Here is a 19,331-nt window from a genome sequence, read left to right as displayed (position 1 = left end):
ATTCTCTCTCTCAAAATCGTAAAGAAAAAAAAAAAAAGGAAGACAAGCAATAATCTAAGAAATAACATGACAATTTTCCATACAGATGAAAAATACTAAATTTACAAATCAGGAAAGCCAGCAAATCCCAAAAATTTAAAGCCAGAGAAATCATCGGGAAACTGCAGAACCTCAAAGACAAAAAGATCTTAAAACGAGCCAGACAGAAAAGACAAAGTACCTATAAAGAAATAACAATACTAACAGATGACATCTCTATGGCCAACAACCGAAGCCAAAAAACAGAGTATCTTCAAAGAACTAAGACAAAATAATTGGCAATCTTGAACCGTGTGACAGAGAAACTACCACATAACAAGAAAAAATAAGACTTTCAGACAAAAATAGAATTTACAATCAACAGACACTTTCTAAAGAATTTCCAAAGAAGGTACCTTAGGAAGAAATTTATCCTAGAAGGAATTTCAGGATAACAAGGAAGAAGAATGGGTGAGCAAAGAAAAGTGGTAAACATGTAATAAATAAAATAAATACAATGAGTATATAAAGCAAGAAATATCTATATCATGGTGCTAAAAAGAAAACAAGAGAGAACACTAACTTACCACATTAGTAGTTTTTAAGTCATAAAGGAGAGATCCTAATTCTAAAGGTACTGTATTAACTGGGTAAGCGTGATAAGGTTAGTTTTAGTCTTTGTTAAATTAAAGATGCTGACATTTCCAGGGAAACCATCACAAGAACAGAGACAGAGAATATACATTTCAAATCAGTAGAGAGGAAAAATGCAATGAAACTAGCAAACAAAAGTCAATAAAACAATCTAAGATAGGATCAAAAAGGGAGAAAATAAAGGAAACTACTCAACCCAGTCTTCACCTGTCACTCTTACGCTACTGCATTTTACTTTCTTTAGCACCATGAAAGTCAAGTCTGAAAGGTTGATAAGGAGACTCATATTAAAAGATGATGCTCAGACTTTGGAAATGCTCTCTTTGGGACTAGGGCATTTTCCTAAGGGAAAGCAGCAGCAACTATTAGGCAAAAAACAGATCAAAGGTAATAAAGGGGAGAATCTGCCTATCAACATTCTATAAAGGGCTCCAAACTTAGAAACGGAAAAGAATTCAAAGCCAAACATTACATTGACAAGCCTTGGTCTGCTCCCCAAAATGCAAGAAGTCTAATAAAACCAGCTTTTAAACAATCTCATATTACATATTCACATTCTTTCCTGTACAAAAAAAAGTCTACCTAATTACTGCTGAAAGTGGTAACCTCTGGGGAGAACCAGGAGACTTACCAGTGGGTGAGGAGGAGATTTAAGCTTCCTCCCCACCCCATCCCCCCCCTTTTTTTTTTAAAGATTTCACTTATTTATTTGCCAGAGGGAGGGAGAGAGGGAGGGAGGGAGGGAGAGAGAGAGAGAGAGTGCGCGAGCGCACAAGCAGGGAAGCAGCAGGTAGAGAGAGAATGAGACTCCCAACTGAGCAAGGAGCCCGACATGGGACTCAATCCCAGGACCCTGGGATCATGACCCGAGCCAAAGGCAGACACCTAACCGACTGCGCCACCTAGGCGCCCCTATGCTTCCTTTTACACTCTTTCACAATCTTAAATTTTTTTAATGATTTTTACCTCTTTTTTAACAGATTTATTGGGATATAATTTACATACCATACGATTCACCTACTTAATTTGTACACAATCATTTTTACTACAGATGCAAAAGGTTTTTTTTTTTTTTTTAAAGATTTTATTTGAGAGTAAGCAAGACAGCACAAGCAGGGGGAGCAGCAGAGGCAGAGGGAGAAGCAGACTCCCCTCCGAGGAGGGAGCCCGACATGGGGCTCAAGCCCAGGACCCCGGGACCATGACTCGAGCCTGGGACCATGACCAGAGCCAAAGGCAGATACTTAACCAACTGAGCTACCCAGGGGCCCACAAATTGTTTTTAAATACCCTCTACTCAAGGGGATGGAAAGTACAGATCAGGGAATATAATTAATAACACTGTAATACACTTATTGTGGTAAGCATTTCATAACGTATATAACTGTTGCATCACTATGCTGTACACTTGAAACTAATTTGTCAATGATACTTCAATTAAAAAAAAAAACCTCTACAATACAAAAAGCATTTTCTTAAGGAAGAAAATACAGCCTAAAACAGTGTTTTTTTTTTTTCCAACCGATAGGGACATAACCCTCTAAGGAGCCACAGACTCACCCCTTATTCAGTCTTTGGATTTACATGTTAACCAGCCACAGGCTACAGTAGATCATAGAAACAAAACACTTGGGGCGGCTGGGTGGCTCAGTTGGTTAAGCATCTGACTCTTGGTTTCGGCTCAGGTCATGATCTCTGGGTAGTGAGATCAAGCCCCTCATTGGGCTCTGCGCTAGGCAGGACCTGCTTAAGATTCTTTCCCTCTCCTTCTGCCCCTCCCACACCCCTCTTTGAAAAAAAAATTTTTGCATATATATTTACCGTTTTTCACAATATAACTTATATTAAGAAAATACATTTTTAAAAAGCAAGATGTCATTATCTAAGTTTCTATTAACATTACCATTTCCCCTTTTAAGCAAGCCATATACACTCTACCATTTACCTCTTTTAACCAGGACCAATACCTATTTTATCTAAATCAGTAAAATTTTAAGAACTATCCTACTGTTCTTGGAGTTGTTATTCACATAGTGACATAAAGAAAACTCACAGCTGGGCACCTGGGTGGCTCAGTCAGTTAAGCGTCTGCCTTGGGCTCTGGTCACAATCCCAGGGTCCTGGGATCAAGTCCCGCACTGGGCTCCCTGCTCAGCGGGGAGTCTGCTTCTCCCTCTCCCCACTGCTCATGCCCACTCTCACTCTCTCTCAAATAAATAAAATCGAAAGAAAAGAAAAGAGAAAAGAGAAAAAAGAAAGAAAAGAAAAGAAAAGAAGAAAAGAAAAAAACTCATAGCTGACACCTGCTTAAGTTTAGGTCCCCAAAACCTCTTACAACTCCAGAGTGGGTTTGTTTTTTTTTTTTTAAAGATTTTATTTATTTATTTGAGAGAGGAAAGAGAGAAAGAGAGAAAGGGAGCATGAGCTGGGGGGAGGGGGGAAGAGGCGGAGGGAGAAGCAGGCTCCCCACTGAGCAAGAGTGGGGCTTGATCCCAGGACCCTGAGATCATGAACTGAGCTGAAGGCAGACACTTAACCGACTGAGCCACCCAGGTGCCCCTCGAGCATTTTCAATATGTGTGACATGCATCCCTCAAATATACTGTTCTCCAAACAAGAGACCCAACGGGGTGGTTAACTGAACACAATCCAACTTTTATTTTTAAAAACCTAGTTTTATGGGGCGCCTGGGTGGCTCAGTTGTTAAGCATCTGCCTTTGGCTTGCGGCGTGGTCCCGGAGTCCTGGGATAGAGCCCCGTGTCAGGTTCTTCTGCTGGGAGCCTGCTTCTTCCTCTCCCACTCCCCCTGCTTGTGTTCCCTCTCTTGCTGAATGTCTCTCTCCCCCTCTCTCCCTCTGTCAAATATATAAATAAATCTTAAAATAATAATAAAAACCTAGTTGAAATCCATGAGTCCAATAATACTTTAAAAAATGTTTTTATTTCCTTTTATTATTTGGTTTTTAGTAATTTCTACACCCAACATGGGGCTCAAACTCATGACCCCGAGATCAAGAGTCACAGAGACTGAGCCAGCCAGGCTCCCCAGGATTGTTTTTAAATGAGGCAGGGAGTGGAGACAAGTTCTTTATAGAATAATAACTAATTTAGAACGAAGGATAGAAACAGAAAAATCACCATTGTACAATCACCAGTTATACCTGATTCAAGCAAGAAACATTAGTGAATACAAAAAACGGCTAAAAAAAAGATGTGTAGGGGTGCCTCGGTGGCACAGCGGTTAAGCATCTGCCTTCGGCTCAGGGCGTGATCCCGGCGTTATGGGATCGAGCCCTGCATCAGGCTCCTTCCTCCTTCTTCCTCTCCCACTCCCCCTGCTTGTGTTCCCTCTCTAGCTGGCTGTCTCTCTCTGTCAAATAAATAAATAAAATCTTTAAAAAAAAAAAAAAAAAAGATGTGTAAATATCTCCTTCCTCCACAATGTCAAAATAACAACCTGAATCTAGGTATTATAAAGGGGAAAGCTATCCATATAATGGAGGTATCTGACAGATCTCATTTTAGTGAATTAATAGGATAAACTGACTTCCTGAGAAGGGCACAACATCACCAACATAGGAATTCTCACACAACTGTATACCTTCGTGAGAAAAATCAGACAAATCTAAATTGAGGAAGAAATATTCTGCAAAACAACTGTCCTGGACTCTTCAAAAGTACCAATGTACTAAAAGAAAAAAAGGGAGGGGGGAGAAGGGCCTAAATTAAATTAACCTAAAAATAACTAAACACAATGTGTAATCCTGGATTTTGAAAACTAAATAAACTCCAAAGGATATTATGTATAAGTAGGGAACTTTTGTTAAATTTCCTGAGAGTGATGTATTATGTTTACGTACAATACCCTTGTTCTTAAGAAACATGCTAAAGTATTTAGGGATAAAATATTATGCCTGCAACTTTTTCTCAAATAGTTCAAAGGTAGAAATAAAAAAATATTTAAAATAAATGGAAAATACCAAAATTGGCAAATATAAACAAGGGGTATATAGACATTCACTGTACTATTCTGACATTTTTTAATAAAAAGTTGGGAAAAGCAAAACAAAAAAGGCAAATCTTATCTCATGAAACACTCTTGATTTTATATAAATTACACAGTTTAAGAGTTAAAAAACCTGTAGAGACAGAGGCTATTACAGAATAAACAAACCTACCCTTCATGTCATTCAGAGCATTGGAACCTTCAACGGACTGGTCTGCACCACACACAGCCCTCCAGAAGTCCTGCTCTGCCACACTGCGGGCCTGCCCTTCATTTTGCAGACTTAGGGCCAACATGAAGTCCAAGTTTGCATTATCTTCACCACCCTCTTTTGGGGGCCGTCGGGTTCTATTTCTTTCCTGCCTTTCTTGTTCTTCCACTGGAAGAAAATATAAATATAACCAGTACTCAAGATATTCATTAGAGGGAGGGGTGCCTGGGTGGCGCAGTCGGTTAAGCGTCTGACTCTTGATTTCGGCCCAGGTTCCGAACTCAGGGTCATAAGATCAAGCCCCGTGTTGAGCTCCGCACTCAGTGCAGTTTCTGCTTGAGATTCTCTCTCCCTCTCTCCGTCCCACCCGTGCACACCCAATACTCTAAAATAAATAAATCTTGGGGCGCCTGGGTGGCGTAGCGGTTAAGCGCCTGCCTTCGGCTCAGGGCGTGATCCCGGCGTTAAGGGATCGAGCCCCACATCAGGCTCTTCTGCTATGAGCCTGTTTCTTCCTCTCCCACTCCTCCTGCTTGTGTTCCCTCTCTTGCTGGCTGTCTCTATCTCTGTCCAATAAATAAATAAAATCTTTTAAAAAATAAATAAATAAATAAAATAAATAAATCTTAAAAAAAAAAATACATTAGAAATGTCGCTACCTTAAGTCCACGCTTAGCAAACATTCAAGGTTTACAGGCATTTGTGCGGGGGAAAAAAAGAGGCCTAGCCTTTCTGTATTCACNTAAAAAATAAATAAATAAATAAAATAAATAAATCTTAAAAAAAAAATACATTAGAAATGTCGCTACCTTAAGTCCATGCTTAGCAAACATTCAAGGTTTACAGGCATTTGTGCGGGGGAAAAAAAGAGGCCTAGCCTTTCTGTATTCACAGGACTCGAAACATTAAGTTGGCTGGCATAAAAGGCTCCATTATTAGTCTAATTGTTTTATTAATACCCAAAGTTACTGAGCTATAACTATGAGACAAGCAGTGTGCTACACATTTTCCATATATTTCTGCACTATAGCAGAATAGTTTGAAGAACGGAGTCAGATTGCCTGAATTCAAGTCCCAGTTCTACCACTTACCTAAGAATGCCTGTGAGAACTAAATCATTTAGTGCATATTATGCTCATTTTACAAATGCCTGAAGTACATACTGTATACTCAGTAAATATTAACTATTAACAGGACTGTCACTGTCATTGTCATCATCAATGCTAGCTATAATCCAATAGTAACTCAATAGCAAAGAGGTTATTTCCAATCTATAAGAAAGTTAGTCTTCCTAATGTTACCCAACTATAATAATCAGGTTTCTATTATTAAGATCTATTTGTCCCCAAAGCCCTGTTCCCATTTGCCCTAAGATTTTGATACCATTCCAGTTTTCTAATCCAAACACAACTCACATAGATTATTCTGAATTGGAAACTGGGCCGTCATGTTCCTTTGGTTGGTAGTTCTACTATGGAAAAGGTCTGATTCAAAGGCTCTCAGGGGTCTTCGGGGCAGCCTCATAGGAGGGTCCAAAGCCTCAATTTGCCTGAGGAGTTGGGATGCAATCCAGATGCCATCTTGACCCCAGGACTCATCATATGCATTAGGAGGCATGGCAACCTCATCTCTCTTTTCCTCCCCATCTCTTCCACAAACTTCAGGATGAGTCTTCAGATCTTTCACCAGCACATTGCGCCCACAATTGCCACATAACTCCGTCCGGGCACCACAGTAATCTTCATGGTCCTTCAGTTTAAGAACAGAAAGTTCCAAATCACAGTGCTGGCAAAGGGCAAGCCGTAGAGGACAGTCAGTCTCCTGCAACACAGAGTAATAAAGCAGTTAATATGCCAATCTGAGAGAGGCTATGTTTTAATACAGGGCAAGGAAAGCCAAAAATATTTCTTTACTTTAATATTCTCTTCCAACCCTAGTTCTGCCTGCCATGCTTTTCTATGCATTTAAGAGTCATGGCTTCCCTCTTTGTCCCTGTCACCAGGTTACACAAAGGGAAAGAAACTCTTAGAAGGAATCTACTCACTCAACCATCCTATCATCATCTTGTGCACACATTACAAAATAACCCAAAACCAGCCAGAAAAGCCCAGGAGCAAATAGCAAAAGCACAGCAATTCAAATATGTTTGTCGAAGTTCTGCCAGCCCAATTTCCCCTTACCACTCCAATCTGTCTTAAATACCTGGTAATGAGGAAAAGAGGCTGTCCTTTAGAAAGACACTGATTTTTTCTAATCTCCCCATTTGTGTACAACACTGGCTTTAAAGTGACCAAATAAACCAGGAATTACCAAAAAAGATGACCCCAAGAGAATAAATACTCAGCAGATGAAGGACAAAACTTTTATAAAACTTATTTTGAAGCTGTAATTAAAACACTAAAAAATTAAAAAGATATAAAGGCATACGTTACTCTAATACACACATTCCAAACTTGGGAACTTAAACCCGTAACTTCAACGTAACATCACTTCAAAAGTTTAGATACTTTACAACCACTGTGCCAAAGAACAAAATTTTTTTCATACAAATTAAACCCAAGTTCTATTCTAAATGCTAAACATTTTTAGCATTATTTGTGCATGCATGGAATATCTCTTGTAGGAAGCACAAGAAAATTATTAAAGACAGCCTAGGAAGAGGAATGGAAGAGACAATTTTTACATATATGCTTTTGTGACCTTAAAATTATATACCATGTAGCTATAATACTGATTCACAAAGATTTTATTAGAAAAATGCCACTGATTTAGTTACTCAATAGCAAAAAAAAAAAAAAAAAGTACTCAATAGCCAAGAGCAAAATATTGCTGGCACATATCAGATAATATAGTAAGTACTTTGTTAACAACCCTAAAAAGTGCTAGTAACTCACCAGAGCACCAAATAAAGTATAAACTTTTTTTTTTTAAGAGAATTAAAAAAAAACTCTTTAATCTCTGGTCTACAACTATCTTGGTCTAACTTGCAGGAATGTGAGGAAATAGTTTGTACTTGTACCTTTATAACGATTGATATATTACCATGTTACCCCCAGAAATAGCCATAGGGGAGAGAATGGAAGACGGGATAGTTGACTGGAGGTTGTTTTATGCAGCAGGTAAATATCAGAACCAAAGAAATACTCATTGTTGCTAACGTGCCCTCAATCATAATCCTCCTTGCTGGTGAGGCCTAGTAAAACATAGGCCGAATGCTTAGAAAAACTAGTAAGAGTGCCGAAGTATTTATAAGATGTTTAATTCTATGCTGTGGAGTTATGAATGATTATTGTTTTCTTCTTTTATTTTCCAATTTTTCTACAATGATTATGAATTATATTTTTAAATTATAAATTGTCATTTTAGGTACACAGAATGAAATGTACAAATCTTAACTGCATACCTTGGTAAATTTTTACCTATATATATATACACACACGTGACCAACTAAATACGGGGTTTTTTGTTGTTGTTGTTGTTAAAGATTTTATTTATTTGACAGAAAGACAGCCAGCGAGAGAGGGAACACAAGCAGGGGGAGTGGGAGAAGAAGCAGGCTCCCAGCGGAGCAGGGAGCCCGATGCAGGGCTCAATCCCAGGACTCTGGGATCACGCCCTGAGCCGAAGGCAGACACTTAACGACTGAGCCACCCAGGCGCCCCTAAATACGGGATATTTTTAACTGATGAATATGCTCGTTCACAAAAACAATGCTCATTCAACTGAGGCCAGTTTTATTTCAACTAGGGACCAAATGATATTATGTTCTATCTCACCAAATGCACTCTGAGGAATTCCTTTGGGTGTAAACACCATGTTACCTAAGTGATCAAAAAGTCAAAAGAGGGACGCCTGGGTGGCTCAGTCGTTAAGCGCCTGCTTTTGGCTCAGGGCGTGATCCCAGGACCCTGGGATCAAGCCCCACATCAGGGAGCCTGGTTCTTCCTCTCCCACTCCTCCTGCTTGTGTTCCCTCTCTTGCTGGCTGTCTCTCTGTCAAATAAATAAAATCTTAAAAAAAAAAAAAAAAAAAAAAAAGAAGTCAAAAGAAAATTACAAGATGTTTAGGCAGGCTCTGTACTAAAGAGGTTGTACCACACTGGCAAGCTCAGGCTTGGTCTGGCACTCACTGAGGCTGCCAGCTAAACCCCAGCAGAAATGACAGACTCAGTTCCAAAGAGAAAGGCTCTGAGAACTGAGGATGGGGCACAATAGCCATGCAGCTGAACCTGGCAGCAAAAAGTCAAAGCCTCAAATACACCTTGAGAGACAGTGTTTGTGGAGCTGGTAGAGAAACAAGACTCAAACAGACTGGTTTTCTGCTCTGCATGTGGCTCAGTAATCTCAGTAATATAGGCCCCACGGTAACTCACACTCTTCATGGTACAGGGAAACTAACCTCATGCTTCTTTAATTGCCTCTTCTCCAACTTCTTATTACACTTACAGGTCACCTATGGTAAGAAGTGACAATCAGTAAATTGGCTTTGTGACAATATGATCACTTGCTATTGCAAAACAGCAAGTATAATACAGTTATGAATATTTGAGTACTTGGTGGTTTACCTGACAATGTTCTGTCGCCATGTGACCCTCCATGTCGGATTTGGGAAATGGTTCCTTGCAGATGGGACACATACCAATGTTCCTTTGACAGTGGATCTCATGGATGGTAAAATTAAACACAGGAATTTCTTTTTTGCTATAGAAACAGATCAAAGGGAAAGGTAAGCATTACTGACTAATCTATGCACAGTGATATTACAGGAAAATCTGACTTGTCTCATCTTTAGTCTCCATTACTTCTCTTTAGTAAATCTAGTCTGGAAACTCCTATGAGTTTACAGACTGCTTTTCAAGGATTAACTCCCAAAGTTTTGAGCCTTTTGTACAACAATGAGTTATCAGTGCTATGTACTACCTCTTCAAGCTCAGCCTCATTTTCTAGACGTCAGAGCTAATCACAACCAGCAACATGAAGTTGGAGGCCAAGAAATGAACTAGGCTTTTCTAAAACCAACCATGACCCAAAACACAATGATACATTCCAGGATTGTTTAAAAAAAACAAAACAAAACAGGGGCGCCTGGGTGGCACAGCGGTTGAGCGTCTGCCTTCGGCTCAGGGCGTGATCCCGGTGTTGTGGGATCAAGCCCCACATCAGGCTCTTCCGCTGTGAGCCTGCTTCTTCCTCTCCCACTCCCCCTGCTTGTGTTCCCTCTCGCTGGCTGTCTCTATCTCTGTTGAATAAATAAATAAAATCTTTAAAAAAAAAAAAAAGTCTACCAATTGTTTTCACTCCGGGTTTGAGGTAGGTTTAACCTCATTAGATTTTATTCCACTAAAAGTCAAACCAAAAAGAGCAGATGCCAGCATTGGGATAGTCAGTGGGGAACAGAAAACTGTCTCCCTTACGTACCACATGCCTTTCAAAGCAGGCTAGATACTAGTCAGGGACATGCTCTGGTTTTGTTGGTATGAAATTCACTGCAGAACTGTACAAAAATGAAGTCCTGAGTCCCTTCCCCCAAACCTGTCTCCTCACTCACTTTTTGTCATTCTCTTTAAGGGATCCAAGATCAAGGGATCAAGATCATCTCTAAGTTACAGAAAAGGGAGGAAAATGACAATCTTAAGTGAAAGATTAAGCTCATTTAAATTTAACAAGAGTGTTTATTTATGTACACTTAAACTAGAGGCACATTCGAAGTCTTTACTTCCAGTCATTTGGATATGACCATTAGAAAACTCCAATTTTAGTCTAGCTAAAGATTGCACTGTACTATCTAGGGGTACCTGGCTGGCTCAGTTGGTAAAGCACGCGATGCTTGGTCTCAGCATCTTGAGCTCAAGCCCCATGTTGGGCATGTGGCCTACTTAATTAAAAAGAAAAAAAGAAAAATAAGGAATGTGTCTAGGGGTACCCGCCTGGCTCAGTCAGTAGAGCCTGTAGCTCTTGGTCCTGGGGTTATGAGTTGACCCCATGTTGGGTGTAGAGATGACTTTAAAAAAAGATGAATGGATAAAGAAAATGTGGTGTATATATATACACAGTGGAATACTACTCAGCCATCAAAAAATGAAATCTTGCCATTTGCAAAGATGTGGATAGAACTAAAGGGTATTATACTAAGAAAAATAAGTCAATCAGGAAAGACAATTATATGATTTCACCCCTATGTGGAATTTAAGAAACAAAACAGAGGATCATAGGGGAAGACAGGGAAAATAAAACAAGACAAATTCAGAGAGGGAGACAAACCATAAGAGACTCTAATCAGGAAACAAAATGAGGGTTGCTGGAGAGGAAGAGACTGGGGGACTGGGGTGGACATTAAGGAAGGCATGTGATGTAATGAGCACTGGATATTATAGAAGACTGATAAATCACTGACCTCTACCTCTGAAACTAATAATACACTGTATGTTAATTAACTGAATTTAAATTAAAAATAAAGATAGAAAGTCTATAAGTATGTCACCACCTAGAATAAAATTTCAGAAAAATAAAATACTGAACAGAATACAGATAATTACACAAAGCTTTAAATATCCTATTTAGCGTACAAAGCTACGTACTACAGGAACTCTCTTCCACACTAAATTGTAGACAGCCTATTTCTCTTTTATAGTTTTAATCTTCATATATAGTGTAAGAAACATTTCAAAGTAGGATGTGCCTCCAGCTAAGTCATACTCCCAGTGTGAAAGACCAAGACACCAAATAAATGCAAATTCATTTCCACCCAATGATGAAACTATCAAAGAAGCTCTTATAGCAAAACTGGAAGGTGACACAGAAGAACAATCAACTGTGAGATGGGAAGAAATCTCAACTGAATAAAGAGGGAAACTACAAATATCTTGAAAGATTTTGCTTCCCCTATTTCTCTAAAATTCCTAGCTTTCTGAGGAAACCAGTGGTTTTATATTGTTTTATTTTTTTTAATGAAGGATATTAAAATATACAGGGGCTATAAATCAAAGTTATAATCTAAACCTATTAAATTAACAAAAGTTAAAATTAGTAAATTCCACTATTAAAAGATGTTGTGAAACTAGTATTCTAATACATTACCAGTGGTACCGTAAACGGCTTAAAAATAGGCTGAAAATGTGTTTCTAGGACCATAATACAGTCTTTAACCAAGTAATGTCACTCTTTGAATTACGAAGATTTTCATTAGTGTCATAAAACAGTAAAAAAAAATCATTAAAAATGTTTAAAGGAGTGGCTACATTAAATGTACACCAACAAAATGAAAGTAGAGCTATATCATGATTGTGAATCATACATACACAAACGCCACAAAAAATTAAACCTAGTAATTACTACTTAGGGAGCTGAGATTCATAATTTTTACAATAATTTTAACAACAAAAATCAAGAAAATATGTCTATAGTTTTTATTTTATAGGGCTAGTCAGGATAACCTATTGACATAGAATATTCTATATACTCAAGGCCACTAAAATTTTAGAATTAGACCAAGAAAATATTAAGGACCACATAATCATAAACATAAAGCAACAAGAATCAAAAGCAGGGGCGCCTGGGTGGCACAGCAGTTAAGCGTCTGCCTTCGGCTCAGGGCGTGATCCCGGCGTTATGGGATCGAGCCCCCAGCTGTTAGGTAGGACCACAGAGTATTTACATTTTCACCTCTTGGGAAACTTTGAAAGAAACCTTGAAAGAAAAAGATAATCTGCAACAATTACATACACAAAACAGTTGTCTGCTAGTTTTTTCTTTTTAAATTTAGCTGACAAGATAGTCCCACCAAACATTCCAACCAGAGAGAATACCAATATACTTGCTTCCTATCATACAGATAAAATCAAGATGTTTTAAAATGAGATAAATGAGAACACAGCTCTGTATCTAGATAAAACTGCTGAAAGTCCCAAGGAGGACTAGCAAGTTAAAGATGAAATTTCATTTTAGATTCTTAGAAATAACTGAAAGGCAAGCCAAGGCTCCCAGAAAAATTCCCTGTAGCCTTCTAAATGCTAAACACCAAGCCAAAAATCAATTCGTTAATACATGCAAAAATAAAAGTCGAAGTTGTGTTTTTTTTTTTATTGTTTTTAGTAATCTCTATAACCAACATGGGGCTTGAACTCATGACCCTGAGATCAAGAGTCGTGTGCTCTTCCAACTGAGCCAGCCAGGCACCCTTGTAAGTCAAAACCTTCTAACACTGACGCTCTTATTCCCTAGAACCACACTCTCCCCCATGGAGAAGAGAGATGACATGCAAGAACATCTTCAATCTCAACAAACTACTCCTTTTACTGGCCCAGTGGATCTAATGGCAGCATATTTTTTTTAACTTAAAAAAAAAATTGTTTTTAAGTAGGCTCCATGCCCAAAAGGGGGCTTGACCTCATGACCCTGAGATCAAGAGTTGCACACTCTGATGGAGCCAGCCAGGTGCCCCAAATTTCTTATTTTTTGTTTTATTATTGTTTTTTTTAAATAGGCTCCATGCCCAACGTGGGCCTTGAACTCATGACCCCAAGATCAAGAGTTGCATGCTCTACCAACTGAGTCAGCCTGGCACCCTGGCAGTGCACGTTGAAGTTTATCTTAACTTTTCTTAGGGAATAATAGAGATATGGCTCTAAAAACAAAAAGTTTAGGGATACCCGGGTGGCTCAGTCGTTAAGCGTCTGCCTTCGGCTCAGGGTGTGATCCCAGAGTCCTAGGATCGAGCCGCACATCAGGCTCCTCTGCTGGGAGCCTGCTTCTTCCTCTCCCACTCCCCTGCCTGTGCTCCCTCTCTCACTGGCTGTCTCTCTCTCTGTCAAATAAATAAAATCTTAAAAAAATAATAAAAAATAAAAATTTTAAACCTAGAATTTAAAGAGGGTTACTGAGATGGGAGGTCTGTGCTTGCTTAGTCACTCTTCCATGCTAATCTTTTTTCTTTAAATAAATTGCTTTGGCTTTGAATAACCCTGTTTTCATTAGCTTTCCATTAACTTACCCTTTTTTTTTTTTTAAACTCCCTTAGCATAGTTATTTATACATTGTCCTGGCCTTGAGATTCCTTCAAATTGGAGAACTGATAAGAGTATATTAATTGATGACATTGCCAATATGTCTGTTTTTTTTTAACACAATCACAATGTTTTCTTGTGATTATTTGCATCGCTAATTATTTTGCATCAGTAATAGCACATACAAAACACAAACAAGCTATAATAGTTTTTAAATTGGCAGAAAGTGATAGTGGCATAATAGAAAAAAATGCCCTATAAAGCAAGACATGCTCTTAGAAATGAAATCTTAATTCTGTTCAGGGAAAGAATATTGCAACCAGCAGTTGCTCTGATTACATCCTAATTCTGCTGAAAGCCTGAGTAAAAAGAAAAAGGCAATAAAAAAATAAAAACTGTTATCTGGCTCAAATCTTCCACCAATCTGAGTCAAAGTATTTTCCTTCTTCAACATCTCTTCCCTTCTACCACAATTTGGTTAAGTTAAACATAGCACGGTCAGTTCTTCTTTGTTTTTTTCTTTAGCTTTCCATAAGAGCACTTGTATATCACTAAAATACCAAACTCAGGAAATTACTAGCTGCATTCTAAGTTTCATTTCAGCAAGAAAGAGTTGCTCTTTCTTGTCACTCACGTGGGTTAAACACGCCAAAATAGAAAGCTTAACATCCAAGACTACCCCCAGTCTTCACCAAAGTTCTGGAATCATGAAGTGATAATGATTTTTTTTTTTAAGATTTTATTTATTCATTTGACAGAGAGAGAGAGACAGACAGACAGCGAGAGAAGGAACACAAGCAGTGGGAGAGGAAGAAGCAGGCTCCCAGTGGAGGAGCCTGATGGGGCTCGATTCCAGAACACAGGGATCAGGCTCTGAGCCAAAGGCAGACGCTTAACAACTGAGCCACCCAGGTGCCCCTGAAGGAATAATGATTAAGCTGGACTGCCAGAAGACCTTGACTTTTTTTTTTTTTTTTTTTAAAGCAGTGAACATTCCTTCAGCAAAATCCTTTATAAAAACAATTGAGTGGCTCTGGTTGAACTACTCTCTCACTGCTAGATGTAGAGCCAACCTCACTAAACTTGCTCCCAATCACCCCCAAGACAGCCACTGTAGCCACACGGGGAAATCTTTGTAACACATTTTGAAAAGCATGCATCTAGGGGTGCCTGAGTGGCTCGGTCGTTTGAGCTGCTGCCTTCAGATCTGGTCATGATTCCAAGGGTCCTGGGGTCAAGCCCTGAAACAGGCCGCCCTGCTCAGCGGGGAGTCTGCTCTTCCCTCTCTGTCTGCCTCTCCCCACTGCTGATGCGCTCCCCACTGCTGATACGTTCCATGTGCGCTTTCAAATGAATAAATTTAAAATCTTAAAAAAAAAAAAAAGCATGCATCTAATCCAAACATCATACTATATGTTTTGTATCTTTTTTTTTTAAAAGTATGATGAGCAGCACCTGGCAGGCTCAGTCACAGAGCATGGGACTCTGATCTCAGGGCTGTGAGTTCAAGCCCCACGTTGGGCATGGAGCCCACTTTAAAAAAAAAAAAAAGGGGGAACAAAAAATAAATTTAAAAAAATAAAAAATAAAAATGTATGATATTTTTCAGAAAGACAAAAAATAAATCTGTTTATTTGTACATCAGAAAAGTGAGGCTCCAAAACAGTCAGTGGGATGACTTGCCAAGTCATTAACTAAAGGCAGGTACCAGAGATCCAAACTCCCACCTCCATCACATCGCTATACTCATTTCTCTGTGCTACCTGAACCTAACCATCTTATTACTAAAACAGGCAAGGTTATATAAAATTGTTAAAAAGGCTTTAGTCCCATATATTTCCATGTTACATGGTTCCAATTTTAACCTGCCAACAAATGAACCAACCTTTTACAGAAACTAGTTTGTTCTCATTTCAGCTTTTCTTAGATTTAATTTCTTACCAATTATCACACAGTTGAGTGTCCTGGTCATCTAGAAATTCAGCCATCTTTAGTTCTTCCTGAAAACTACAAAGAAGAAAGTGTAAACTTTCAATTTCATTTCTGCTTTTAGGATGACATGCAGAACACAAAAACAAAAAACAAGTACACAGAAAATGTTACCAAAACCAGTACATTAAAGTATTTTAACACCCAATACTTAGATTTTACCTTTTTATTTTTTTAATTTTTTTTTTAAAGATTTTATTTATTTATTCGACAGAGATAGAGACAGCCAGCGAGAGAGGTAACACAGGCAGGGGGAGTGGGAGAGGAAGAAGCAGGCTCATAGCGGAGGAGCCCGATGTGGGGCTCGATCCCATAACGCAGGGATCACGCCCTGAGCCGAAGGCAGACGCTTAACCGCTATGCCAACCAGGCGCCCCTTATTTTTTAATCTTCATTTAAAAATAATTTGACAAGCAAAAGCACCACAAAAAAACTCCTGTATACCCCTCACCCACTACATCATAAATAACCACAGTAAAATCATCAAATGCAAGAAACTAATACTAATACAATGTTAATAACTAATCTATAAATCATATTCATGAATCATCCCACTAAGTCCCTTTTTCAGGATCAAGATCTAATCCAGGGTCACATATCACATATAGTTATTTCTCCTTACTCTTCTTTGATTTAGGATATTTCTTCAGTTTTTCTTCATCTTTCAAAATCACATTAAGTGTAGAAGTTCCTTCAGTTTCAGTCTGTTCAATGTTTTCTCATGATTAATATGTTTTCGGCAAGAATAGCACAGAACTGATGTCGTGCTCATCTCTGTGCGTTATATCAGAAAGTACATGATGTCAACAGTTTTATTATTACAGATGATGTTAACTTTGATCCTTAGCTGAGAGGATCTGCCAGGTTTGGGCACTGTAAAGATTTTCCTTCTTTATAAACAAGATGCCAGTGCAGAGAGCAAAGTGTTGGCAATTTTGATACCACTACTTACTTTTTTCTTTTCCATGACACAAAAATGGTCTTAAATACTGCCCCAAAAGGGCTCTTTGATGATTCTGACATTTCTGAATGAACTCACTTTTCAAAGCACATATTCATTCAACATGTTAACTGAGACCCAGTGTGCCACCCTGGCACTAAGAATACTTCACAGACTAAAGAAAAAGTGTCTAACAGATCAACTTAGTGACAGAGAAAAATAAGCAAATGAATAGATATACCTTAATGTATTTTGATGGAAAAGTACATAGACAAATGTTGATGAAAGGAATCTACTTAAGATAAAGGTGATGAGAGGACGTTCTGACAAAATGACATTTTAAAGAAGACCTGAAGTGGGAAGAGGAAGTAAGAGGATGGGAGTGGGGGAAAACCCAATCACGCAGAGGGCCTAAAAGGCAATGAAAGTAAAGGTATATCTGGAAGACATATTCGAAAACGGGAATGATCCAAGGAGGCCTTATCATGTGAGCAGAAAAGATACAGGATGATAGTCCAAGCTCAACGGTAAACCACAGAAGGGTTTTAAATTAGGGAGTTACATGACTCAAGATAACCGCTCCCATAAGAAATGTAAACTAAGGACAGGAAACATCTATCTATGAAAATAAATCAGGTTCTCAGAAGAGCAAAGCCTGCATACTCTTCTCAGGGCTGTCTGTCTCTAGGTGTGCTCCAGAAACTAAACCAAGACCAGAGCCTCGGATGAGGGAAATGCCCTTTGGCTTCAAGGGGTCTGGGGTGGCGCGCTGGGCTGGGAGTGGGCCCCTTTGAGGGTCGAGCTCTGGTTCCGCCACGCAGTCGATAAGGGATTTAACCTGTCTGGGCCTCAAATTCTTCAGGCAGACAACTGACAATACTCCAAAGGGCAGCTGTAAGGAGTAATTGAGCGAATGCACGAAAGTGCTGCGGTACAGCAAGTCTTCAACCTGAGAAGGAGCCCCTCTCCAGGATTTCGGGCACAGGAGACGGTTTCCAAGGGCCCCTTCCCCCCAGGGAGTTCGGGGTGAGAGGCGGAGAGGGCACCAGCTTCGCAAATAGCAGCTGTTAACATTTACCGTGCGTCTGACTGCTAAGCGCTTTACAGGGACCCCTCCTCCAGGCCGCAACCCTAGGAGGTGAAAGCCATTATTCCATTCTGGGGAGACAGCCGCCACACAGTTGATTGGAGTGGGGACTCGAACCCCCGGTCCTTGACCTAGAGCCCATACTAAGCCAGCGCGACGCCGCACCCCCCCCCCCCCCCCCCCCNCCCGGGGCGCGGTGCCCACAGCGGCACTCCGGACGACGCCCACTTCCCCGACGCCCCGGCCAACGCCGCGAAGGGGCGGCGCCGCCGGGGGCTGTCGAGGTTCGGGTTCCCTGAGGAGAAAGCGCGGCCTCCCCCACTGGCCTGAGGAGACGCCGTGGCGTGGCCGTCTTTCTCCTTACGGCCGCGACCCCCGGGGCCCCTAGCCCCCGGCCCACACACCAAGCGCTGGGGATGCCGGCCTCCTCCCGAACCGGAGGCCGCAGTGCGACTCCCAAGGCTCGGGTCGCCGCTACACTCACCCGCGACGACAGCAAGGACTTCCAGCCGACCCGCTAGCCGCAGACACAGAGCGTCCTCAGTCAGCCCCCGCACTGAACAACGGCCCCCAGAGCCGCCTCACCACTTCCGACCGTCGCGGAGGAGCGCGCCCATTGGCCAGGGCCGGCTATATCTATCGGCCCATTGGATGGCACTGCTGTCGCTCCCGGGGCCCCGCCTTCTGCGTGCCGATTGGCTTCTCACAGCTCCATGGGGTGAATCCCTGAAGTCCCAGTCCCTGCACATCTGGGAAGAGCAACTGAGGTCTGAGATGTGAGCCTGGTTCTCAGGGCCCAGCGGCTGCCCCTGACACAGGCTAATAATATTTGCATGAATAATACACACACAAACATTACTAATATGCCTAATATATTAAGATAATTAATAACATTTGTTCTCTCGTCATGAGCCATTAATACTTATCAGTCATTCTTGTTGCTATTATAATGCCCTCGTCCAAGACCTCTGCAAGGCTCTATCCGTATTTGAGCATTTTGCTTTTTGCAGTGGAAGATTGAACACCTGGGTTGCAGGTTTGAGTCCCATTTTCTCCACTGCTGCCTGTATGGACTCTCTGAACTCCTCTTCCCTAATTAAAAAAAAAAAAAAAAAAAAAGAATCAAGAAGTTTCATTTATTTGTGTGTTTGAGAGAAAGAGAGGCAGAGGGAGAAGCCGACTCCCTGCTGAGGAGGAAGCCAGACTTGGAGCTCCATCCCAGGACCCTAAGATCATGATCTGAGCCGAAGGCAGATGCTTAACTGACTGAGCCACCCAGGCATTCCAGAATAAACATTTAAATATAACCAAGAATATACTATCTACAATGCAGCAATTTGAAATCATGATTTTTATTGCAGCTTTTAATTGCAAAATGTTCATGCTATCGTGCTAAGCAGGAAAAGCAGGTTGCAAAGCATTATA

General features: G+C 40.3%; 1 protein-coding gene across 2 annotated transcripts in view; it reads right to left on the bottom strand.

Moving 5' to 3' along the window:
• Nucleotides 1-18,540, bottom strand: part of TRAFD1 (TRAF-type zinc finger domain containing 1) — a 27,096-nt gene extending 8,556 nt beyond the window's left edge. The window contains exons 1-6 of one of the 2 annotated variants that reach the window (XM_002925241.4): nucleotides 18,391-18,540; nucleotides 15,832-15,897; nucleotides 9,454-9,589; nucleotides 9,288-9,341; nucleotides 6,305-6,710; nucleotides 4,851-5,057 (exon numbers count right to left, since the gene is read on the bottom strand). In XM_002925241.4, the coding sequence (XP_002925287.2) occupies nucleotides 4,851-5,057; nucleotides 6,305-6,710; nucleotides 9,288-9,341; nucleotides 9,454-9,589; nucleotides 15,832-15,878 (850 nt within the window). In that variant the 5' untranslated portion in view covers nucleotides 15,879-15,897; nucleotides 18,391-18,540. Of the gene's footprint in view, nucleotides 1-4,850; nucleotides 5,058-6,304; nucleotides 6,711-9,287; nucleotides 9,342-9,453; nucleotides 9,590-15,831; nucleotides 15,898-17,897; nucleotides 18,045-18,390 lie in introns of those variants that run through there. The other variant, XM_019805960.2, reaches the window with a different exon arrangement.
• Nucleotides 18,541-19,331: the final 791 nt, after the last annotated feature.

This window comes from Ailuropoda melanoleuca, chromosome 12 (genome assembly GCF_002007445.2).
Source record: "Ailuropoda melanoleuca isolate Jingjing chromosome 12, ASM200744v2, whole genome shotgun sequence".
NCBI lineage: Eukaryota > Metazoa > Chordata > Mammalia > Carnivora > Ursidae > Ailuropoda > Ailuropoda melanoleuca.
Note: the sequence above shows the minus strand (reverse complement) of the source record. Positions and strands in the feature narration are given on the sequence as shown.